At 50.1% G+C, this 25,452-nt stretch overlaps 2 protein-coding genes across 5 annotated transcripts in view; both read right to left on the bottom strand.

Moving 5' to 3' along the window:
* Positions 1 to 16,402, bottom strand: part of calcrla (calcitonin receptor-like a) — a 28,740-nt gene extending 12,338 nt beyond the window's left edge. The window contains exons 1-4 of one of the 3 annotated variants that reach the window (XM_051930248.1): positions 16,259 to 16,402; positions 5,497 to 5,572; positions 4,882 to 5,032; positions 4,660 to 4,770 (exon numbers count right to left, since the gene is read on the bottom strand). In XM_051930248.1, the coding sequence (XP_051786208.1) occupies positions 4,660 to 4,770; positions 4,882 to 5,032; positions 5,497 to 5,572; positions 16,259 to 16,368 (448 nt within the window). In that variant the 5' untranslated portion in view covers positions 16,369 to 16,402. Of the gene's footprint in view, positions 1 to 4,659; positions 4,771 to 4,881; positions 5,033 to 5,496; positions 5,573 to 7,734; positions 8,078 to 8,128; positions 8,249 to 16,258 lie in introns of those variants that run through there. The other 2 variants (XM_028806054.2, XM_028806055.2) reach the window with 2 other exon arrangements.
* A 1,222-nt stretch (positions 16,403 to 17,624) lies between these two features.
* Positions 17,625 to 25,452, bottom strand: part of tfpia (tissue factor pathway inhibitor a) — a 48,587-nt gene continuing 40,759 nt past the window's right edge. For both annotated transcript variants that reach the window (XM_051930249.1, XM_028806047.2), the window contains 2 exons: positions 17,992 to 18,171; positions 17,625 to 17,830 (listed from right to left, as the gene is read on the bottom strand). In XM_051930249.1, coding sequence (XP_051786209.1) covers positions 17,766 to 17,830; positions 17,992 to 18,171 — 245 coding nt within the window. In that variant the 3' untranslated portion in view covers positions 17,625 to 17,765. The remainder of the gene's footprint in view (positions 17,831 to 17,991; positions 18,172 to 25,452) is intronic.

Raw genomic sequence — 25,452 nt, 5'->3', positions numbered from 1 at the left:
CACTGCTACATCCTCAATTCATGACGCTGAACACACAAAAGAAATGAAGCTCAGCTACGTGTGCATGAGATCAGATTTACTTTAGCCTGCCGGGGTAAGGTGACAAGCCTCCACATCGATTGCTCAAGTAGTGGCGTTTCCACAGATCCTAATCCAATGAATAGTTCACATAAACTGCAGAAGGCACTCTGCACCCCACCATCACGGACTCGGATACCTTGAAGATGTGCTGCCAATAACATTTAAACCAGGGGTCGTCAAACTCAGTTTTACGGAGGGCCAACAATAACACTTTGTACAAGAATGTCAGACAAGTCCTGCATTCACAAACAAGGCGCACAGGAACGTCTCGGCTTATCACAATCATATATTCTGCCTTGCAATTCTCTTGAACCATCTTCACTTTCTTGGACATTACAGCGAGTTAGCAAAGCTAACAGCAGCCAGAGGACCAGAATCAACATTGAGTGTCAAAAATGACGTCTGCGCTTAAAGTTGAGCCATGTTGTGTCTGTAGCTAAAGAAAAGCACACCCGCTTACAGCGGCACTAACATGTGTCACATTAGATGGCACCGGAAAACATTAAATAAAGCACTGGATGATGGAGCACAGCGAACACTTTTAAGACGAGTGCACATACAACACTCAAGTCAGGTAAGTGTGGGCACTTGTGCGGCTTTGAAAAACGAGAGAAGTGACAGTGGGGACAAGTGTGAAGCGGAGCCACCATCACCTTCACAAGACTGTCTCATCTTTGGCGTCGTCCTAAAACACTGAAGCTCTCAATGGCAGTGTGGCAGGTCAGCATCTTTTAATAATATATAATAATAAGTTTAATTTCTGTAGAGCCTTTCATACACTCAAGGACACTTTACAATTCAGTAAACGCATGAACAAGACAACAGAAATGACATACAAGAAATGAAGAGGTGTGTGTTTAACAGGAGTTTGAAATGAATAATCGATTTTTCTTCGTGAAGACTGAGAGGAAGAGCATTCCACATTTTGGGGGCCATCACATGGAGAGCTCGGCCCCCCGTAGTTACTAAGCGGCGTTTAGGTGCAGTGAGTAAGTGAGCATCTGATGATTTTAATGCACAGGCAGGAGTGTAAGGCAGCAGCTCAGACAGACAATGAGGGGCTAAACCAAGAAGGGCTTTAAAAGGCGAGAAGAAGAATTTGATCATTGATTCTTGAAGAAACCGGTAAGCAATGCAAATCATAAAGCAGGGGTGTCAAACTTCGGTCCTGGAGGGCCGCAATGGCTGCACGTTTTCATTCTAACCACCTTCTTAATTAGTGACCTGTTTTTGTTGCTAATTAGCTTCTTTTGCCTTAGTTTTAATTAACTCAACTCAGACCCCTTAGTTCCTTCTATTTCCTTAATTAGCACCCAAACAATACTGAGACACAAAAAGAGCAAACAAGTGATCAGCTAACCCCATTATCTGAACATAAAGAAAGATGAGGGTCTCAGTAAGGTTGATCTCTCAGGTCAATAATCAGAAACAGAAAATTAACAGTTTGGGAAATGTCTGCTGTAGCAGAAAGAGAGCAGCAGCAAGCCAAGGAATTAAGTAACGGGTTTAATTAACAACAAGAATTGGCTTCTCATTAAGAAACTGGTTGGAATGAAACTGGTTGGAGTTTGAAACCCCAGTTTAGCTGGTCATCTGTTGGCTCGTTTCATGTTACATTTCTGTTTGGCTGCCATTTAATGAAGAAAAGAATCAATTGAGAGGACTGAATCCTTAAAAACAGGGCTATTAAAATAAAGGGGAAAAGGAGTTAATTAGCAGTGAAAACTGGTCACTGATTAGGAAAAGGGTGAGAATGAAAACCTGCAGCCATAGCGGCCCTCCAGGCCTGGAGTTCGACACCTGTGTCATAAAGGATAGGAGTGAAGTGAGCAGATCTGTTAGGTGTGCGACTAGGCGAGCAGCAGAATTCTGAATATCGCGGAGTGGTGGCTCTGAGGTTAGGGATCTGCACTGCTAATCAGAAGGCTGCCGGTGCGAATCCCGTAATAGGGACTCTGCTCTGTTGGGCCCTTGAGCAAGGAAGGCCCTTAACCTGCAATTGCTGAGCGCTTTGAGTAGTGAGAAAAGCGCTATATAAATACAAAGAATTATTATTATTATCCTGTATTCTATTGATTTATTTAGTCGGGAGGCCATAAAACAATGCACTGCAATAGTCCAGACGGGTAGTGAAGATGAAAGCATGAATTGGTGTTGCAGTGTCCTTCACTTGTCACTTCTTCCTCTTGGGTCAATTTCCATTCTAATTCCATGTTTAGTAACTGCGGTGCTCTGTGCCGTGCAGAGAAATGTGAATCGACACTTGAGATGTATTTTAATGGCAGGTGTAAATTTATATTAAATACGGAGACAATCTACATATGAAACACATGTTAATGAGGGTATTTGAGAAAAAGAATGGCCACCCCATCTGTATGAAACTCTCTGAATACCTGTTTTTAAAAAGGTCCAGGAGTCGCATCCAGCCTCCTGATTTACAGAAAGACCCTTGTGGACGGGTTACTGTCCTTTTTGTACAATCACAAGACCACTGTTTGAGATTTATACACTCGCATACAACAAAGGCCTGTTTAACTGTGGTTTTATTTATATTTCAAAAACACAGTTGTGACAGAACACCCCTCCGTCTCTCACGTACACGTTTAAATGTCGTCTCCAAATCGAGCCTTTGCACCTTCACTGTGATGGACTGTTGTTCTACCTTGGTGTAAATTCTAACTGGTCTTGGAAATGAATAAAACTCATTCAGAAACTGGACAGTCCATTGCAGAGGAGACAACATGTGTCGCCACCGTGCATGTTGAGGCCTGGGCATCTGGTCACATTGTATTTGTGCATTTAGTCTTCTCCTTATTTTGACAAAATGTAGAACTAATTTTTTTGTGAAGACCGAGTGTCATACCGGCAGTTAACTGTGTCAAATGGAAACAAACACATGAAGCAAAGTCTGAGGGTGAGATCTCAAATACGGAAAGCCACCAGTGATGTTCAAGCAGAAAAACACCTGAGCAAGGAATGCAGACGGGCGAGTGGTGGCTCGCTGCCTCCAGTTACTGGCACAAGGAGGTGCCATTACGAAGCTAAAGGAGAAGCCTGTTTGTCAGGGCCAATCTTGGCATGCGCCACAGTGTGGTGACACCTATGGAGGGTGTGGCTTACTGTGACCTTATATTGGCTGAGGGTATGAGGGTGCAGGAAAAAAAAAAAATGGGTGGGAGACCCCAAATGCTGACAGGTGACACAGTTCAAGATCTGCAAATCTGACACCCTTTGCCCTAACCATGCGAGTGCTGAACTGGCGCCGACCTTACAAAGGCAGACTTTGAGGAATTGTGTGCTACCTACGCCTTTGCAAGTTCAGTCCACTCTCGCGTTTTTAGCCACATGAGCTTTACAAGGTGAACTGGCTAACCGATGGGCTATTACACAAACATCACCAAGTCGTGCCATGCTAGCTGGCTGGCTCGACTGCACACACGTTGCTATAAAGGCGCCTTTAGAGAATGAATTTGTTTATGTAAATAGAAAGCACTTCCACTCTATGAATGTGCTGCTCTATAGTCCGCCGAAAGAGTGCAAGCAGGTAACGTGGTACATAATGTGGCACACAATCGGGGTCTCGCCCGTACCTGAAGACAGCGGTATGATGACCCTGACCCACCAAATCAGACAGCATTACCACCTTATCTGAATGTAATTAGCAGAATATAAAAAGACGTCATCAGATGCAACATTTCTTCATTTCATTTGCGCTCAATAGCACACAGAACAGCCCTTCTGTTCCTTAGTTCTCTGGCCACATCCGCTACGGCATTTTCTGACTCCAGAACAGCACGTCAGCACACAGCCGGATGGCCGTCTGGCGGTTTCTGAGGCAGAGGTGTGTCAGAAGCCAGCACTCGAATGTCCACCTTACACAGAACAGTAAAACTGCATTCTGCTGCTTTATCTTACTAAACATGAGTATGGAGAATGAGAAACGAAAAGAAAATGAAAATTCACCTGCACCTGGAGTGATGTCGGAGCCCCTCTCGACCGCTGGTAACTACAAACGGTGCGAGCCCCAGAATTCCACCACCTTCGCCAGGCAGACGGTGGGCAGCGACTCGCCTTTTCACGTCGACTTTGATGTCTGGCCACATCTTTTTCATTTCGACTTTCTGAACTTGAACTTTTGAGTGCCTCCACCACGCTGTGCCACTCCATCTATTTCCTTTTATTGCTTATACCGCTGTTTAAGCTGCCAAATAATCTCTTTATCTTTGCCCCCACTTCACTGAGCACTACCTCCATTTCCCATTCTCTGAAATTCTTTTCTCCATGTGCTTTTGCTATTAACTGAACAGAAGGGGCTATTTCTATTGATTTGCATATTTAAATAGGCAGGCTGGGGCCGTAGACACGCACATTGATTTAGGATTCACAAAGGGGAAGTGTGTGGAACTTTGCTAACGCAGTTTTACGCATCTGAATTTTTTTGTGTGCGTTTGCACATTTCTAGTTCTGTCTGTGTGCCAAGTTTTCGTGTAAATTCTATTCCAGGCGTTATACAGGAGGCCCCTGGTTTTAGATAACGAGTGTTCTTTTTGCTTAGTACACCTCACCCCCAAACATTACCATATGGATCGAAGTCTTGAAAGTAGTCTGGACAGCGCTGCACAGAGACCATGCCGGCCGGAGTGTCATCCCAACATAGCCAGCCATCCCACGTCCTGTTACAAATGGGACCTGAAAGGAGAACGCAGCTGCTGAGGTTTGCTCCAAGGAGTCAACTGTAGGTCAGTGGACACAGGGCCGCTAGACTGGACATGGGCCTTCAAAGCAGAGGTCAGGACTTACCCTTTCTCATGGGTTCAACATCCTTCATAATCTTCTGGTAACATTCAAACTGAGCAGTCACAATCCGATTCCGGGTCACAGTCAGTGAGCTGTACACATTGTGAGTGGACAGTTCTGTGTCATTGGCTTCTGTGGCCACTAGCGAAAAAAACTGAAACAAACAAAAAGAAAAGAAAAACGTAACATCAAGGAGACCACTTAACACAACGTCCACTCCAGGCCTTCATGCTTTCCTTTCCAGGATGGCCCATTTGTTGACCACTCTGACTGCTTATGTTCCCAGCAGTCGGATCACATCAAGGGGAACTTTAAATACAAAGGATCAGGCAGATCTTAAGCGAGAACACGCAGCCGAGCAATTTCACTGAGGCATGTGGCCTCTGGCTGTCCAGCAGTGCTGGCCGCGTAATTCCTCCGTAGGCAGAGATCTAATTTTAGTTGCAATTATCTGAAGAGCAGATCAGTTGTGCCGCCTAACGACAACAAAATCAACCTTGGCGTCAATCACCAAAATGCCCTGGACATAAAAATCACCGTTTATCCCTCCCGATGTCCCCTCTGATTCCACTTCAATGAACCCAAAGACCTGCAGGTCACACATAGAGGTGCACTCACCGCAGCAAGAAGGATGAGGGCCAACGTCCAGTGCGAGTCCATCTTGTAGTGAAATTCCCTGGTGGGGGGTGTCAACCTAGGAAAAGAGAAAGCCGCGTGGTGAGCTTACAGTCACGACAGTTGGACCGATGACAGTCACTGAGCCCCTCGTTGCAGTTTTCTTCTCTCCCCGTCCTCCTGGCCTTTCTCTTTGTCACATACCATATAATACCATTGCCTATCATTGTTTCTTTAGGTTTGATCTCATTTTGTAAAGCACTTTGAGCTCCATTGTTTGTATGAAAACATGCTATATAAATACATGTGGTTGTTGTTGACTGGTGATGAGCGTCTCTGATCGAGCTGGGTGGGCAGCACCAGGGTATTCCTGCCACGAGGGAATTACAAACGGGCTGAGGATTTCAGGAAGCATTACTTTCTGCTCACCCATGTCTTGGGTCCCCCTTTGACTCCTTCCACTCACGGTCTGCTGCTCTGCAACCTGATGCCACAGATAAATAATTCAACACAATGCCAAGCAGGCAGTTCTCTTCATTTTTAATCTGCACCACATCCGCGTACAGAGTAGAGAAAGCAGAAGATAAACATCTGGTAGAAGCACAACAAACACAAAGCCAAACCCAAGTGGACATGCAGCACACCCTGAAGCCTGCAGAATAAGAAACAGACCTGGGGGACAGGGGGCTGTAAGGCCACGAAAAGGTGTGCCATCCAAACCACCACCCCCGAGTCAGCGTACCACACAGAGCCTGTGGCAGACAGTAAAAAGCCCGGCTCAGCGGGTCTCTGCCACTCTGCATTCTCCTCTCATATCAGCGCAGCTCACCTTAAGAATTGTGAACCAGAATCCTCTGATGAGCGAGGCGAGCCCAAGCTTGAAGGTACTGGAAAGACGGATAAAGAAGGGAGAGGAAATCCCCAGGAATATGGGAGCTGAAAGAAGCCGCACTGGTGTGACACCTTCACCTTCCTTCAGGCTATGATGACAGCAGCTGAATAAACTTTGATGTGCGGACAACCCTGGACTTCCACACATTGTACCAATAAAGCCATTTTGAACTTGAAAACAAGACTTGAGGTGGGAAGGTCCAGTCGCATTACTGTGCCAGTCTACAAGCAGAGCCAAGCGCTAAGGCTGGTAAAGGCTCTACGTAGTCCTGCGGCCACATCAGATGCTTTCTGTTCCACACAAAGGAGCAGAGACCTGGCTACCCAGCGTCTACCTGGGGTATAATGGAGTACCCAGGCTGACAAGGGGGCGCTGCAAGCAGCTGCTGGGCTTTCCACTGGAGCCGTGTGTGTGTCACCTCAGAGCTGTTCATTTTAAAATGTTTATATTTTTATGAAATCTTTAGCAATAGGCAACAGACAAACATCCTGCCAAAGAAGTGCATTAAGACCAAGCCCAGGGGGACGAGAAGCCCCCGAGGAGCGAGGTGGGGGTGCTTTGTCATCAACACTCTCCCAGTTCATAGAAGAGTTCATAGACCAGCACAGGCACTCCCACCAGCAGGAAGGAAACCCTCCAAGTGAATCTGTCAGCAGCCCTGCTGTCTGAAACCCTGGCATGAACGACGACAGGAACGAGGGGGTCTTCGTTTGAGCCAAGCTTCCCATCAGATTTGCACACAAAGCCCACAGGAAATGATGACGACAGGAAATGGCCTGTTTTTCTACAATTAAGTTCTTGGAAGAAGTCTTATCAGGAGATGCAGGATTTCAAAATTTCCATTCATTAAAGCAATATTGCCTCCTGGGAACAAAAAGAAATCAGAAACTCTCCAACTGCTCTTTGTGCTCTGATGTTCGGCCACTGAACAAAAACTTATTAAACAAAACAACAATAAAAACACTTCGGCCACCGAGTGCCTGCACTTCCCATTACGGGGCTCATAAAGCCAAGCGTGTGGACAGCGAGGTCCTCGACATGTAGGCAGGTGGGACTGTGGGGTCAAACAGGTGGATGACAAGCAAGTTCTGACGGCTCCTCGTGTGAGGCTCCTGGAGCTGCCGGTCACTCGGGTCAGCGCTCTCACGCACATTCACCATCAGCCGGCCCCCTCCAGCCCTCCCGTCGAGAGCACAAATCACGCAGCGTCCATCGTTTGCTCCCGACCGCAACTACTGGGGTGACAGCCAACACACAGAAAAGCCGCTCCGTCCTCGGAAAGCGAACGCCTGCCTCGGACCTGCCTGCCTACCCGCCCCACTGAGCGCCCGAACCCCGTGCAGGCTTACCGGAGAGCTCGTCCGTCCTGTCCGCTCGTCACACAGGCGCTTTAAGATAAAAGCTAGCTGGCCCGAGTGCGCGTCTGTAGGCTGGACTGACCCGAGACATCCCGGGTCAGGAAACAACTGTGCTGAAGCGGCCGGCCGGCTCATCCCTCAGCGCCCCATGGGCCGGGACTTCCTCTGCAATCAGCGCTGACCTGCTCGGAGCGCAGCCCTGGCGTGGAGCATCAGACAAGCGGCTCCGAGCAGCAGCCTCGGGCGGCACGGCGCCACACTCGCGCAAAGGCGCAGGGGCTGCGCGTCCAGACGCCCCCCGTCCCAGTGACTGACATGTTTGCCCACGCGACTCGCGCTGCCAGCCTCCGCAAGCATACGCGCCAACACGCACTCGGCGGCTCACCTTCACTTCCGGCCGCTGCAGTAACTTCACCCGTGGCCGAATCGCGCGCAGCTGCTCAGCTTTGAAGTTGTCCGTGGCGCGGGCGCGCTGAAGCGCTCTCCGACCGCGGTGACGTCAGCGTGACGCCTGAAGGGGCGGGGCGAAAGCACGACATGAGAGAATGAAGCGGACAGGCGCCGTCACTGCGAGTCCCCGGCTGCGTGCTGAAACTGGAGTGCGCGAGAGCGCGCGCATAGGCATCGTGCGCGGCCACGCTGGTACTCCCATGGGGTCTTGGAGGCTTAAGGGGGCTGCGGGCGGAGAGGGCCAGTCTGATTGAGTATAGCAAACGCAGCTTTGCGCCATTACAGGAAACAAGCCGATGTGTGCCTCCTTCAAGAGACTCGTGTGTTTTTGGAAAAGTTAGTCTTTGGTATCACTGAGGACAAGTCAGGTGAGGTGGACGTGTCAGTGTGAGAGGGCAGGTGAGGTGTTGAGAACTTAGGCCAGGTGGAGGGCCTTAGAGACGTCTGAGGTGCACGGGGTCTTTCTGAAAAAGCTCCAGAATGAGGTGCCCGGTGACCACGTGCCCTACACAACAGAGGTGACAGTCAAGCGCCGCACTTAAGTCCAGCAACATGTCTCACGTTAAGCATTAAGCTGGTGGCACTCGTGATAAGGTAGAAAACCAAGCAAAACGTGGTGGTAGCTGCCAACCGTCACCGAACCCCGTTGTACCCACCATGTGCCCCCTCCCTGGCTTGTGTTTCATTGTTGCTGGTGTCTTATTTTTGTCTGTTTTATTTATTATTTACTATCTAGAGACAGGGTCACCCTGTGACAGGCTGGTGTCTGCCATAGACGGGGGGCTATGAAGCGGGTCCCTCTTTGTCCTTTGGGGTGTTCATTTAATGGTGAGGTTTGTTTTTCTGATTCTTGGAGTTTTTTCTTTGCCTCTTTTTGTTAACTTGTCTTACCAAGCCAGAGGTGTTACAGTTCCTCTTTTTCTGAAGGGTATTTATTGGTATTTCTAAAGATTTTGGGACAGTTAAAGAAGCTGATTGAACTTTGGAGGTCCGGTGCCCTCTTGGGCCTGTGCAGGATGAAGCCTGGCTGTAGAGTTTGAGGTCAGGCTGCCTGGGGTGAGGCCAGTGAAGATTTTAAAGGCCACCAGTTCTTTGTGTTTTTTCTGTGTGACGTGTCCAATCGAGTGGCCTGAGCAATGGGGTGGAGGGGGGGGGGGTGGTGCCACCTTTGGTCCCGCCCGTCACTTGCCTGGGCTCCTCCTTCCCGGGCCTGTTGCTTAGCAGCATTACTTGGGTAGCAGTCACACGACGGGGGCACGTGGAGTCGAGGATGGCGGCCATGTCCTGGGGCTGCCTTGATCCAGTGGGTTGACCCCCGTGGTCCCCCGTTCGTTTTTTTTTTTTAGTTTTTGCCCATCTCCTGCCCTTCCTGAACTGTCTTTTTTCGTGAGGACTACGGACTTTAAAGATGTCTGCCTCCCCGCTGGTAGAGCTTGTGCCACGTCAGCCTGCATGTGTTCCCTTGCTTTCCTGGTTTTTCTTTTTTAGAACATTAGAAGGAGTTGGATGAGGACGGCCATTCAGCCCAGCCAGGCTCGCCAGTCCTGACCGTTTGCACTATGGAGGTCTCCTTGCTGCTCTTGTCTTTGGCCTCCTTCTACATTCTTCCTTGTCTTTTTATGCCCCTTTTTTGAACTTTAATGTGCCGTTTACTTTGCTTGTTGTTGGACCTTCACCATAAAGATGCCCGCTTTCTTCACATTGATTTTTGCCTTCTGACTTGGGCTTAGCAATGGTTCTCGGTTGTGACTTCATCTCCTGACGCCTCTTCAAAAAATCTTTGTGTCTCGTCACTTTTAAGGCACAACAACTGTGATTTGCACACAAAAGGTCACATGCGCTGCTTCTGACAAGCACACTGTGAAGAGGAGGGTCTGTCAAAGCCCACTGCGGCACTTCTTGTGTGATTTGTGGTCAGACATCAAAGTCCACAGTCGCGGCCCACCGTCTGAGCGCAGGAGTTACCGGCGGTGAGGGGTCTCCGACGTCATCCACAGTCGTGTGAAGTTTAGTAAGACCAAGAAGATGAGCACATTACAAACGGTGACCGCTGGTGGTGATGGCGCCACTGTGCCCAGCACATCTTCGAGGTGGCCAGTGAAGTGACGAGTGTCAGGGCTGGGACTTTGAGCACAAAGGAAATAACTGAATGCTTCATCTGGTGACATCTTTTCACATTCTGCTAATTACACTCGAAGCAAGTCGTAACTCTGTCCAGTATGGCTGACCATTTGGTGGGTCATCTTCAGCTGCGGGCGACCCTGATTGTGTGCCACGTTACATTCATATAGTGCCTTTCTCACGCTTTACACAGTGAGTGGAGAGCCACTTGAAGCACCGCTGATGTGCGCCACCCACATTGCCAATTTGTGCCAGTGTGTGAAGGGGTGAGAGAGAGCTTGCCGGTCAGAGACAGAATGACCAGGCCGTGGTGGACAATTCACCCAGGGAGACCCTGCTCTTTATGCCCAGGGATCTTTAATGAGCACAGAGAGTCAGGACCTCATCTGAAGGATGGTGCCATTTTTATAGCCTGGTGTCCCCATCACTGCACTGGTGGCGTTGGGCTCCACACACAGACCACAGGGGGAGTGCCAACTGCGGGCTTCACCAACACCTCTTCAGGCAGCAGTCCGAGCTTTTCCAAGGTGGTCTCCCCATTCAAGTACTCGCCAGGCCTGAACAGGCAGAGTTTCCGGGGGATGACCTGATCTAAGGTGTAGGTGGGATGGCCGCTGGCATGCAGGACGCTACCCGCTTGCACCACACAACACACTTTCAGTGGACTACAGAGTGGCACATTCATAGACTGGAAGTGCTTTCTATTTATTTAAGCAAATTCATTCTCTGAAAGCGCAATCGACCGCTCTACCCTTCCAGCTGGCATGGCGCCACTCAGTGATGACTGAGAAATACCCGACCGGTCAGCCAGTTCACGATGAAAACCCGAGAGTGGGCAGGACTGGCAGAGGAGCAGGTGGAGCACAAGTCCTCAAAGTCTGCCTTTGTAAAGTCGGCGCCAGTTCAGCACCCAGTGGCGAGAGGACAGAGAGCTCTGGGGAGTCGACATCGGCGGCCATCATCATCATCATCATCATCATCTGTAAAGACGAGGCGCTCTCTTCTAATTCTTCTAACAACGCTACAGTTGTTTGCCCATTCTGTGCCCCGTGATGTTGTTACACATTCAATACAATCAAGTGAATGAAATTTGAAAACGACATGCAAGTAATTTGGGGGTAAATATGAAATGAGAGTTGGCACCCTGCCCGGGATTGGTTCCTGCCTTGTGCCCTGTGTTGGCTGGGATTGGCTCCAGCAGACCCCCGTGACCCTGTGTTCGGATTCAGTGGGTTATAAAATGGATGGATATGAAATGAGAAGGAGACGACGCAGGAACAGTAGCACCGCTTGGCACCGAGTGCTGCCAGTTTACAAAGCTCAGCAGAAACGTGCGTAAGCAAGGGGGGGGGGGCACTGCCATGTAAAAGTGCCAGGCTTCTTATACACCTCAATGTCAGCGTGGAAACGGGCGTACGCCACATCTACATGAGACCCAAGGGATAAAAACGTTAACTGGAGTCGCAGTCAGTGCCAGGCAGAAAGGTCAAAACCCGGGGGGCAAACTGAAAAACAAACACAGTCCTAAGAAAGCTGGCAGAGGATGCCAAGTGGCACCAAGAGGTGGGTGGGTTACCCGGCTGGGGGATATGGTCACTTCGGCCACAGCCACGTTTATACCGGAGCATCCAGTGATGTCAGCGATGTCACAACAAAGTGACATCAAACATAACGAGCCCTGCGTGGCCCCCGGCGAGACCCTCTTTGCCGCTCCATCTGCCTCGTCCACAGGCTGCACATTCACGCCGCCCTTCCTGAACTCTGTGAGATGATCCAAGCTGGGACCCTTAAGGACCCTCGCCGGGGGACACAAGACTGGCGGACATTAACAGCGGAGAACAACAGCAACAACAATTTATTTCGTTGTGTGGCCCAGAATGACACAAGGGGTACCTCAGTGGGCTTTAATAGGCCCGCTTGTTGACGGCCCCCCAGCCGCGACTCCCTCTGAAGTCAGGGCCCTTACCTGGGCTGCGACTGTTTGTCCTCATTTAGTGTTTCTGGGGACCCCTTTGCCATCTTCACTGGCTGGTCCACCACAATCCCAGTAAGGACAGAGAGACCACCAGACAGCCTCGCGCTCGATGACATCAGCGGTGGCCTGCAGGACGTCACAGGCCAAGTGGAATAAGTGAGCGAGTTGGGTGGCAGACACGAGGGTCTTGGGCTCAGCGGGCTCTTCTCCTCCTAACGGCAAAGGCAGAGATGGCAGCTTGTCAGTCCACAGGGAGAGATAGTGGGGGCACCTGTGCCAGTGACGCCAGGGTGCCCTTCGGCAGCCCCCGCGTCGAGCCTTGGGGGGGGGCCGCGTCACATACGCAGCGTTCACTTGGCACATCGACTGCTTCTGCTCTTCATCTTCTCCAGTCATTTAATTGGCTTTTGGGAATCTCGCGCCGCGCCCATATAAGGACATCTCCCTGGCACGGCGCGGTGGGCCTCCTGCTTCTGTTTTTGTCTTTTCCCACAATGCTGTGAAAGAGAAGTTTCTTCAGGGTTTTAAATCTTTTGAGACCAAGTCACATGATACCCTGTGTACCCACACCATATCTGGGCACAGTGGGCATCTTTAACACACCCTTTACAAACACGAGAGCTGGGGGGCCAACTCGGGCCCGAGAGCAAATGATCAGGAGGTGACCTCCGCACCAAGCCACCGGGCAGCCCAGGCAGGTAGGGACCGTCACACCGTCAACCCAGCAGTCATTTCAAGTGGGGGACACGTGTGTGACCAACCGCAAATTCATTCTTAGGGACTGCTCCTCGTCGTGGAGAGCAACTGGGGACCCGCTGTGCCCTGGCAAAGGGGCACCTTACAAAGCTGCGAGCTGCCCACCCTCTTCCAACCCCTCGGCTCCTGCATGGGCAGTTAATGACAGGGTCCACGTCAAGTGGCACAGCGGGCATTCAGTTGTGTAGTGCACAGAGGACCACCTGTGCCACATGCCAGCCCAGTTATGAAGATACATAGGTGGGACGGGGTGGGGGGGGGGATTGGACAGGCAGGCAGACAAAATCCAAAATTACTGAATGCCAGGGAAGAAGCCAGCAGAGGGCTTGGTCAGTGGAAGGAGACGACTGTTGGGGTCTTCGGGCAGGGAAGGAAGGCCTGGGTAGATGGCACAATACACACAAGAGGGCACTCACACAAGTCTGAAGGGCACACAAGTGGGTCAGAGACCCCAACATGGGCACACAACTGCAGAACAAAATCAGAAGTGCGAGTTTACTGTGACAGGGAGCTTTGACGACCCACCGGGAGTCAGAAAGACCCTCGAGACCCACCGCTGCCCTAAGAGTCAAACAAATGCCACCAATGTGCGAGGGCACCTGATGTGGGTGGGGCACACAAGAGGAGGCCATTCAGTCAGCCATCAGTGGACCTCACACCACCCGGACTTTGCACGCCCGTCAGAGTGGGGGGTGGGGGTGGGGGGGTGCAGCTTGGGTCCCTCCTCAATGCACTTCCTTTCGTCACCAGTAGGTGTCGCTCCTTGTGTGTTTCATGGAGGAAATGAGGATTTCAAAGTCATTTGGATTCGCTGCTGCAATAAACCCGCTCTCCTCCGTTAGGAAAATAGGCGACTTGCACACGCGAACCCCGAGAGGAGCAGTTTGTCATCAAAGACCCCCAAAAGCGTCGAGCTGCCTGCAGCTAAGGGGCTCCTTACCATTGGACAGCTAAGGTTCCCGATCGCCGTCTGTCTATCTGTGTGTGTTGGGGTCTCTGTGTGTGTGTGGGGGTCTCTGTGTGTGTGTGGGGGTCTCTGTGTGTGGGGGGGGGGTCTCTGTGTGTGTGTGTGTGTGTTCTACTAACATAAAACTATAACTGCAGGCGCACTCCTCGTCTTGTGAGACCCTCGATGTTTTCTAGCAATGCCATGGGCGGCGCCATCTGAACTTGGCACAGTGAGGCGGACTGCTGGGGGCACAAAGGGTCGCCACCATGAAGTGTCCTGGGCTCGCACCGTCAGCTGCGTCTTTTTAAAGTGCCCGCCCGCCCGCAGTATTGACGGTCACATTTATTCATACAAAGACTTTTTGTCAATAATGTGACGTGTGGCACTGCAGCCATCTGAGACCCCTTCGTCACGCGAGCAGAACAGCAGACCCCCATTTCTGGCGCAGCAACTCCAAAAACTCCTTCGTGCGTAAGTCGATTAGTGGGGGGCCGCAGTAACCGAAACAAACAACAGAGACGAGCGGACATCTCAGTGGGGTCAGCCAACAACGGCCAACAGAAATACTAAAACCGCAGTCCGCCACAAACCTGGAGAAAGTAAACCTGTGAGGGTCACCACCAAGAGCCCTGGTGACCTCGGCCACCTGTCGCCCACCCCGGGCACCTCATAACCTCCACAGCACAGTCCTGGGTCACTGCCACTGGGCCTGACACAAAAAGCAGAAGACTGTGGGTGGCACTAGTGAGACCACATCTGGTGCCCTCTGTGCAGTTCTGCTCACCACACTAAAGAGGCGTGAAGTGGGCCACAGGAGAAGAGTGGCCAGATGCATCATGGGACCGAGAGGCTCGGGGGGGTGGACCTCAAAGGCATTGACCCGGCAGAACTCGTTCAGCTCAATAGCGAGCCTCCACGTGGACCCCGCAGGTAGTGCAGGAAGCATGGGATGAAGGATCATGGGAATCGAACAAATGGACCACCGTGGAGGAGCTAAGCAGCCTAACGGGCTCAATGGCCGCCTCTCATTTCTCAGCCGGGTCCCCACATTGCATTTCAGTCGTTTGGTGACCACAACTGCACACCAGACAGTGAACAGTCACATTAGGGCCACCCTAAGCCCCTCACTCGTTTTCGAGGTCCCCGCTGTCTGTCTTGGGCTTGTCCAGCCTCCCCAGGTTTGTCACTTGTCACCTTCGCACCTTAAACTCTGCAGTGTGTCTGCTGCTTCTTTCCATTCTCCCCGTTGTGCGCTCATCACGTCACTGTCACCATTCATTACTACTGGCTGGTGACGTCACACTGGTCATGTCACACAAGGCGGGAGCTCGGCAGATGCCAAATGGACGGGTGTGACTAAACATCCAATGCCCCCATGGTGCCATCTGTGCCACTCAGAAGCGTCTGTCACCTGCATGTCGTGCAGTCCACAGATGGCCTCATCTTCATCACCTCTGATGCCAGTGGCTCCATCCCACATGTGACATGTTGATGCCACCTGTACCCAGCGGCCCTCTTCAGAGTCAGGTCTGATAATTGTGACTCTTTGCAGGGTCCAGCAGGGGCTCCAAGTGGACCTCGGAGAGGACTGAGTGCGAGTCAAACCTGCACAGCCCACTGGTGGTGTGGCCTTCAATGCTGGACACTGGTGGGCACACACTGTGGGGGAGACCTGCCTGAGGAAGATGGAAAGGGCAGGGCCGACATGTGCCAGACTGTGGGCACCAGCAGTGGGTGGCAGCATAGATGAGAGGGGCCTGGACAATGAAAAGGGAGGCCAGCAGAAGGCCCCCCCCCCACCATGTGGACCCTCACTGCGGCTCCTCAGCAGAGACGGGCACAGAGACCTGGGAAACAAAACGAGGGCACTTTAAAGTGGAGGAGCCATGAGGCACGAAGACGATGGGGAAGTGGGAGACGCTAGTGGGCCGACTGAGGACAGCGGGCAGCCGGCCCCCCTTGTACTTATTTCTGGATATTCGGTGGACCCTCCTAAGTAATTTGGCCGCCTTGGTTGGATGTTTCTAAACGTTACGAGAGCACCCCCTGGTGTCCACTCAGGTTTAAGACCGTTGTTAGTACGCATGTGTGACGACAACAAGAGCAACATGAGACCACCGACTAGAGCAAAAAACACAGCCGTGTGAAAAAGTAAGTGCACCCCAAGTCTTTGAACTCTGTGGCGCTCAGTGCTTGGACTTCTTATTAAATGAAACATAAGCCAACATGCAGAAGCCACCGCATGTGAAAAAGTAAGTGCCCACTTGAATTGACTCTTTCCTGCCACTCCTCGGCCCCCCACTTCAGCACATCGACGTTGAGCCCACGGCCCCCTCAGACTCGTCTGTTTGCTGGTGGGCTTGTCCCATCGCATGATCCAAACTCAGCTTCGTCCCTAACCCTCTGGTGTGAAGCTCAAGAGCCCCCTGCCTGACTAGTGGCTTGGGGGTCCGCGTGGCTCTTTGGTCCCAGATGCCCTGTGGGTACCTGGGCTGTCCTGACATGTTTTTTCTAGCTAGAAGAGGCCTAGAGACCCCCGGATGGTGCTGATGGGCCATTTTTGCTTTCTTAATCTGGGGGTGTTGTCGATTTGGAAATCGGCCGTCTCACTGTAGAATGAAGCGGCTTTGGGACCCTGCAGATGTCTATTGTCCTTGGCACGGCTTGCAGCTTTGATATCAATGTGGGCACTGGTGAGACTGTGACTACCTCACTGACCTGGAAACAAACAGGGGTACACTTACGTCTTCACACTAGTTTGAAATGACAAATCAGAGAAGCTTTCTGTAATTTTGGGACTGGGTGGGCACAGCCGATAGTCACCTTGAACCAGACCCGTACCGCTATGTGCCCGTCTCTGTGCACTTCACTGTTGTGAGGAGTGCCACTCAGGGGTAGGTGGGTGTTTGGACTGGCACCCCATCCTGCCAGTCTCCACTAGATAAATGCAGAGGGGCGACATTTGGCACTTCATTTAAGCTCACTGGTATTGTGACATGGTGGCACAGTAGGTAGCAGGTTATGTTAACTGGCCCTGCCACGTTGGTTCTGTGTCTGGTGCTTGCGGTGGACTAAAGAAGCAGACAGGCAGGCAAGGTGAAAATGTGTCATGCCCATGACAGACTGGCAGCAGTGCCATCTCACGGCTCTTGGATGCCACGTCTGCGCAGCGTCTGCAGGCTCTCCCTGTGTTCAAGCAGGTTTCCTCCTCAGCCCACAAACAAACCTTGAGTGCTTCCATGGCACCTGAGCAGAATGGGCAGGACGGGTGGAGGCCACACACTGGGCTGGCACCGGGTGCCAGGCTCTGCTCTCATGTGCCATTGATCCAGCACTCCTTTGCAATTTCAAATGGCCACCCAAACAGACACTTCAGCTGTGGACCCCGCGGACTCCTCTCGCGTCTCCATCTTGGGCTAACGAGTAACATCCGCTGCCGAAAACGGCGCGCTGGGCGTGCGCCAGGACTCACGCGGTGGAAATGCACAAACAGCTGGGCTCTGCACTGCATGGAGAGGCCTGGCGGGTACCCGCCGCGGGGGTCACTCTGCTCCACTTCCACAGATGTCTGGTCACGTCAGCCTGCTTGTTGCTATGGTAAAGCCCACCCTTAACAAGGCATCCGGCAGATCAGTCCACACAGACCAGCGGGCATTTATTGTTCTTTCCAGTGTCAATCTACCAAGCATGAGATGCAATATAAAAATACAAAGAGTACCCAAAAGAAAGTCTGAAATGCAGATGAGACGTTGAATACACGGGCAGCGGGCATCAGCCTCCGAGGATGACTTTGCGGTTCTTCTTCTTAATTCTTATCTTGCCCTGGTTCTTGTCACCTGTGAGGAAAAACAAACAACAAGAAGGAAATGGCGTAAGTAGAAACTGGCAGAAACACCAGGGCATGGAGCGTAGGCAGCACTGGTCCATCTACACAAAGCCGTGAGCCGGCGACTGTGATGCCAAGGTTCACGACACTTGGAGATCTGCTGGCACCCACCTTTGGCACACACCCTCATGCAGTCCTTTTTTGTGGAAAAGTTGTTGTTGTTGCCCCCACAGCCGCTGTAGGTGAATAGATGACACCTCCCTGCATGGGCATTGAAGGACCACCGCTTGATCGCCGCGGTGCACGCGCCTTGTTCTTGGGGACTTTGGCAAAAGTTGGGAACATTGAGATCTGTGAAGATTAATAAAGAAGGAATTAGCGAGGACACAGCGGCCACCTGCTCTCCTCAGCTTTAAGGTGGTCTCTGCACCAGCACATGGCACGTCAGCGGCAGCCGTGGGGCTCTGTGGAGATCCACGATGGGCAGACGAGGCACAGAAGGTGAGACAAAAGGGGAAAAGCAAGAAAATGGTGAAACATAAAAGTCAAATATTCCAGTTTTAGTGATGCAGTCTGCCAGTGAAGAGAAAGTCGCCCACTGAGTGAGGCCCAGCTGGCATGGATTGGCTCCACCAACTCACAAAGTACCAAATAAAGCCAAGTCAAGCTTCACGAGCTAACGACAAATAAATAAAAAGGCCCATCGGAGCCAATGCCATTAAACCAAACGTAAGAGCAGCCCAAACAGAGCGGGTACTGGCGTTCCCACCCGACTGCTCAGTGCCACAGGGCAGTAAAGGATCAAAAATCAAGAAGTGGGCATTTGCTTAAATGCTTCACCTTCAGGGTGACTACTCAACATTCACAGTCGAGAAAACAGAAACCAAGTGCAGACGCCCACACAGGACGCCGTGTGCCTTCAGCGGACCACCACAGCAGGCCGTCAGTCACCCTCGTGTCCTGGAGGGCCACACGTCTCCACTCCGCTCGTCTGGCGTATGTTTCTGGTGGACCTCGTTGACCGACTCCGAGCCGTCACAGTTCCGCTACCCCAGTCGCTGACCGCACGCCAATGACACTGAGAAACTGAGTGGGACACTTCGCTCAGGGTCACCCAGCATCATCGGCGGGGTTTAATGGCCAACGCCAAGACCACACGAACGGCCATTCTGCTGCCACTCGCTCACTGACTGTACTTGGATTTGGTTTGGTAGACATGTGTGGATTTACTTACTCAGCACCTTACTGTCTTATCTGAGAATAATGAAGACCTCGTCTACGCTAACGACGTTCAGGAAGGCGGAGGAACGAGCGAGCAGGGACTCACATGGGACCCCAGCTGTCCTATCAGCAGGGCGGGCCAATAACCAAAAAAAAAATTAAAAAAGGCAAATTGTTCAAGTTGGTTCTTTAATTTCATCAAGAAGACGACACGAAAGACATGAGGTTACCAGTGGTGTCCAGCAGGGGTCAGTGCTGCGGCGGCTGTAAAGTCACACAAACCAGAAACGGCACAAAGTTCAGCGTCACCAATGCGGGTGTCCGGTAAGGGAGAGGACAACAGCAGAGCGTGTGTGTATATGTGTGTCTGCGCGTGTGGGAGTGTGTGTGTCTAGGTGTGTGTGTGTATAAATGTGTGTGCTTTTTTCTGTATGTATATTTGTGTGTATCTGTCTCTGTGTGTGCGTGTGTTTACGTGTGTGTCTGTATGGGGGTGTGTGTGTGTCTGCGCGTGTGGGAGTGCGTGTGTCTGTCTATATGTGTCTGTGTGTGTATGCGAGTGTGTGGTTGTGTGTCAGGGTCTGTCTATGTGTGTCTATGTCTGTCTATGTATATAAATGTGCGAGTGTGTGGTTGTGGGGGGGGTCTGTGTGTGTGTGTCTTTGCGTGTCAGGGTCTGTCTGTGTGTGTGTATAAATGTGTGTGTATGTGTGTGTGCGGGTCTGTATGTGTGTGTCTGAATGTACGTGTGTGTGTCTGCGTGTGTCTGTCTATGTATATAAATATGTGGGTGTGTGAGCGCGTGTGTGTATGCGAGTGTGTGGTTGTGGGGGGGGGGTGTCTAGGTGTGTGTGGGGGTCTGTGTGTGTATAAATGTGTGTGTATGTGTGTGTGCGTGTGAGGGTCTGTATGTGTGTGTCTGAATGTACGTGTGTGTGGTTGTGTGTGTCTGTCTATGTATATAAATATGTGGGTGTGTGAGCGCGTGTGTGTATGCGAGTGTGTGGTTGTGGGGGGGGGGGTGTCTAGGTGTGTGTGGGGGTCTGTGTGTGTATAAATGTGTGTGTGAGGGTCTGTATGTGTGTGTCTGTATGTACGTGTGTGTGTCTACGTGTGTGTGTCTGTCTGTGTGTGTGTGTGTGTGTGTGTGTGTGTGTGTGTATGTGTGGTTTCCCAAACACAGGAAGACTTTTCCAGTAAATGCTTTCAAACAAGAGAAGAAAAAAAAAACAAAGAAAGGCGCCGTCCCGTAGAGAGACTCGCCCGGAGTGCTGCTGACTAACGGGGAGGCCCCCGGGGGGTCTTTGGGATCTGCTGCCCCCTGGTCGACTGCTCTGGCATTTGCAGTTTTCTCTGTCCACGGTGATTTTTCACTCATTTCTTATCCACAGTATGCTCTGAGGTGGAACGAGAGCCACAGAGACGGTGGTCCACTCGGCTGGTGGTCCTGACGTGCATCGGCCGGCCAGGGACAGGGAGTGCAGATTAAGGAGTACACAGAAAAGTCTTAAATTCAATTCTTTACAATATAAAGCACAAGATGAAGAATGTCACTTCTGTGTTTCTGTTGCGACTTTGCACCCGAACTCCTCGAAGACGGGGGGCTCCAGGTGCGTCTGTGATGCTCTTCTTGCTTTGCACCCCATGGATGGTCGTGGTTGTTAATATGTTGTATAATTAGTTTGTTGTTTTACAGTTCTAAACGGCTTCTGTTAAATCTGCAGGTTTCTGAATTGGTTGGTGAATGCAGTGATAGACATGGGGGTCCTAAAACCTGGAGACGGCGGGTAGGGTAGAGGAGCGATTGGCGTGTGCCTGATCTTAGTGCCTCCAGCATGAAGTGATCGTCCGCTTTGAACCTGCCAAGCCGTCATGAAAGTCCTTCCTTGTTAAGGCATTAAGAACTGCGTTTGCTTTTGGCTGTGTAAAGTGTGGGCATCACGAGAAGGCTGTGCACATGTGGCACCCACCACAAGACCGGGGGCTGTCGATACAATCAAGAACATCTTCATCATCAGGACCGGCACGCTGGCACCGGGCATGTCACGTCAGGGGGCTTTATTGTCATAGCATCCATACGCCACATTGCGGCATATAGAGGCTTGAAACAACAAAGCATAGGACTGCGGCGGGCACAACACACAAATAAACACAAGACACGTAAAGAACAATAAACTGAACTGGACTACGAAAAAATCCAAAGAGGACACGGTAAGCGAATGGCTACTAACACGATGATGACGACGACGATGACGAATGACAAAGTGACAGTAGGAACAAGTGGACTGCACATAAACAAACTACGACAAGCAGCACAGGGGTCGGAGCCCGGACCCCCAAGGGGTACAAGCTGCTGCAGTACCTTCTGACACATGGAGGTGGGACGCAGAGACCACCAGAAGGGCTAGGAGCAGGTCATCACAATGCCATAGACTTTATGGACGCCGTGCTTGATCAAGTCCTTTAAGTGGCTCGCGTGTCCTAAGTGATCGTGAACTCGGTGGTCTTCCCAGATTGTCTAAAGACCACTCAGTAGTCTGTCCTTGACAACTTCAGACTATTTCTAAGCTGCCTTTGTAAGTAAAGCACTCAAATGGCTAGTTAAATAAATGTTCTCGTCTGGGTTTTAGAACAAATCACAGAACAGAAACGACCTGCGGGTTATTGTGGACGGAAGTCACATGTCTCAGAGACCCAAGTGCAGCATCGGACCCTGCCGAGCAGAGCCTTCGTATAAACCGCCTTAGTCAAGGGGTGGGCCGCTCTGGCAGGGTCTCCAGTTGGTGGAGATTGTAGTTTAAGGATCCCTGCCGTTGTATATGGCGTAGCCCAGGGGTCTGTTCTCTACCCATGTACTTCTCTATCACGACCACAGCTATGCAGATGGCACCCGATGACCCCGATGCTCTCTCTGGACACTCGGACCCAATTATCCGCCTTGGAGTAGTAATTTCCTCCAGCTAAATAAATAAGAAAAAAACTGAAATCTTAGTCATTAGTGAAAATGGAAGTAATGAGGATGTTAGAAATAAAATGGACCTTTGAGCAGTAAACATTCCTGGTAAAGGGAAACAATTTGGGTGCAATCCTGGACTCTGACCTAAACTTTAAATCGCATGTCAGCCAGATCACTGCCACTGCATGTGTCCATGTAAGGAACATTTGAAAAGTGCTTGAACACCACAAGGTGCTGACAAATGAAGTCACACTTTTGTTTTTAGTCGCCTAGATTACTGTAAGGCACTCCTAACTGGCCCACCTAAGAGAGACCTCAGTTAGTGGCAGATAGTCCAGAATGCAACAGGAGGAATCTCAGCCAGAAAAGGCAACCTGAGCTCATCACACCAGCCTTAGTGTCGTTACTTTGGTTAATCACGTAAATCACTACAAGAAGCTGCTCCTCCCTGTCCCCCTACACTCCAGCCTTAGATCTTTTAATGGTGGTCTGCTTATTATTCCAAGAATACGCACCAGTTGAGATCCACCAGGCTAATACTGTGGACCGTTATCTAGTGAGGATCACCGTAGCATACGGCAGCAGCTATTTCAGCGTTTTATTTTCCATCAGAGTCAGGTCTTCTGTTCATTTTCATTTGCTCTTTCCTTGAAACCCCAGCAGATTGAAGTGCATGGACTGGAGAAATTGGGCAGAGAGGTTTCAGAATGGAGCCCAGTGGTCAGAGTCAGATTTCACTGCCACTCACTGTTCACTTTTTTGTTTGACGATCATGTTTGGCTCCAATGTGCTTTGTAACGAACTGCTTTATGTTTGGTTTTCATCTCCAGGGGCTCATCTGAAGCTCCTTACTCCTCCACATGCCTTCTGTAAAACTTATGAATTTCTTGCTAATCCGTTCCAGAGCGTATGAACTGTATGTAAAGGTATATTTTTTAAGCACAAAAATAGTTCATTATACCATAGAATGCACAGTGTAATAGTGAACTAAATGTAAGAACATTGAATAACTGAGAACACGAACACTAAGAGTGGGCACCAGACCCTCATGAGCCGCTCGGTGTAGACACTTTTTTTTTTTTTAATGAGTTTTAAGCACTTCTCTTGTGAAACGTTTCACACCATCCTCTGCTGGCCTTACATTCCTCACTTTCGCCACTCCAAGAAGGATTTTTTGTCAGCAAATCACCAGGAATCTTCCTGGCTTTCACACATATGATGGCCTCGCTCACGCTGTCCCCTGCAAGTCTCTGCTCAGTTTCTTCACCTCTACGGCACTTGAGGCCTCTGCTTGGTTAACATTGTAACTCCTTTTGCAACATCAGCTGCTTTGTTACGCAAACAAAACAAAAAGGGAAACGGAGGATGGCAAATGATTGGCGCGTACAAACGCGCATAGGGAAACGGGCTGCCAGTGTTTTTGTTCGCCAGCAGAGCGTGTGGTCGTGAACCGATCATAACCCGATTTGTACGTGTTTGGAAACGTTCATGACCAGCGGTTCTACTGTATTCTTCTGATGATGATGATGATGATGATGATTTAGGATTTTCATTTTGTGTTTGTGTTTTTCATCAGATGTATGATTACCATCCATCCATCCATCCATCCATTTTCTAACCCGCGTGGGTTGATGTATGATTACGCTTTTATTTATTTTAACTTATTAATATCACCTTACCCTGAATGCCATAGCCAGGCAAAGTCCTAACACTGAATGAGATTTTACTTCTTACACAAAGCAATGCTAACAACAGTTACAGGCTGCAGATTCAGGTAGTCCATACAACGAATTGAACGTTTTTAGAGACCCAGCGGCTGGCACCCAGAATCGAGCTTTGGAGTTCACTTCACTTCCTAACCAACACCTTACCTGACAGCCCTTTGATGAACGTTCCTCCGGCTCTCCCTCCATGCCACACATCAGGCCCTTCTACCCTGCTCTTTATAGGCCCTTCTATCCCTTATGCTGGCAGCCTTTAATGACAGTAGAGTGGCACTGTGTCTGTCCTGGCATACATTTTCACCGTCGAGACGACAAATGGGCGCAGTGTGCTGCTATAGCCTACTTGGTACAGTAATATTATTAACAAATAAAAAAAAATGTCAGCTAATTTTCTTTTTTCCAGTCAATGCAGATTTTGTATTTTGGGATATTTAGCTTTTCTACTGTAGCGATTGTTCTCACTTCTACTGTAAACATTGAAATGTCCTTTTTAGCAGGTACTCAATGCTGCCAAATATCAGCTAATTAATCAAACAGGAAGTGGTGCGAGGGAGTGAACTTTGCCTTTTCCATTTGTAAATTTGTACTGCAGATCTGTTAGTACATAAACTCGCGTTCATCTCCCACGACACAATTGTGGATTAAGTGGCCCTGGTAAATGCTGTGGAGCTGCGTATCGACGTTCACCTGAGTGCCTCATATACACTGGCACATGCCCACTTCATTTCAGGCTACATCCCAGGATTTCTGTCCCCCTGATATAAAAGACGCCCTTCTTTGTCTTTTTTTGTTTCGTCTTTACGTGTGAATCATAGACTGTGTGGCTTTAAATCCTACTCGAGAGTGAACTTTAATTTGGCTTTTTTACAGGAGCTCTTTACTAGTAGGGTGTTGTGTTTAAATGCGTAAATAGATCAATAAATAAATAAATCAATCTATCTCTCTAAAAGCCAAATCCCACTAACTCACTCATTACCATCAGGACTTGGGATTTGAAATTTTGAGTGTAGGTTACTCTTGGCCCATAGGTGCTCGCTAAGAAACGGTTTGAAAAGTTTAGTGGTCCAAGTTTTTTAGACCCGTTTGTATGTCTGTCACTTTGGATAAAAGCGTCTGCCAAGCAAATACTGTAAATGTAAATGTAAAAGAACGACTCTTTGGCTCAAAGTCCTCGGTGCTGGAGGGTCACAGAGAGGAGAGGATGTGCAGCGTGCTTCATAATGGCACTCCGATTTGTCTTCATTTCTCCTCTTCCATGACCTCCAGACTGTGTCCTGCCCTTTTGATTAGCTTGTTAATTAGGTGGGCCTCTACTAAAATGACGTTACATGACATGTTAGACAAATTTCTGACTTTTGCTTTCAGACATGTACCATTGCGATTTTATGAGTTTATTGTAAATGGTGCATTTGACTCATTGCTGTTTAGGACAAAAACGTCACCTGGAAATGCTGCACTGCATCTTACAAAGTGGTATGACGGTGACAGGACTGAGCTACTGATGTGTGGGTTGACTCCGGTGGGTCCACAGGCCGTGGTGATCAAATGTAACAGAGTTCTGATCAGCTCAGACAGATTGACACATCACTTACTACACGTAATAAAATACTAAGAAAGGACTACAGAGTAGCCTGCTGCCGAGATGCATTTGCCCTTCAGGGACAGCATGGAGGACGATTTTCTTGCATGTGGGGGGGGGGGGGGGGGAATTGCAAACAATCGTCTCTTCAC

The sequence above is a fragment of the Erpetoichthys calabaricus genome, chromosome 8 (genome assembly GCF_900747795.2).
Source record: "Erpetoichthys calabaricus chromosome 8, fErpCal1.3, whole genome shotgun sequence".
NCBI lineage: Eukaryota > Metazoa > Chordata > Cladistia > Polypteriformes > Polypteridae > Erpetoichthys > Erpetoichthys calabaricus.
This window is presented reverse-complemented; position numbering and strand designations above follow the sequence as displayed.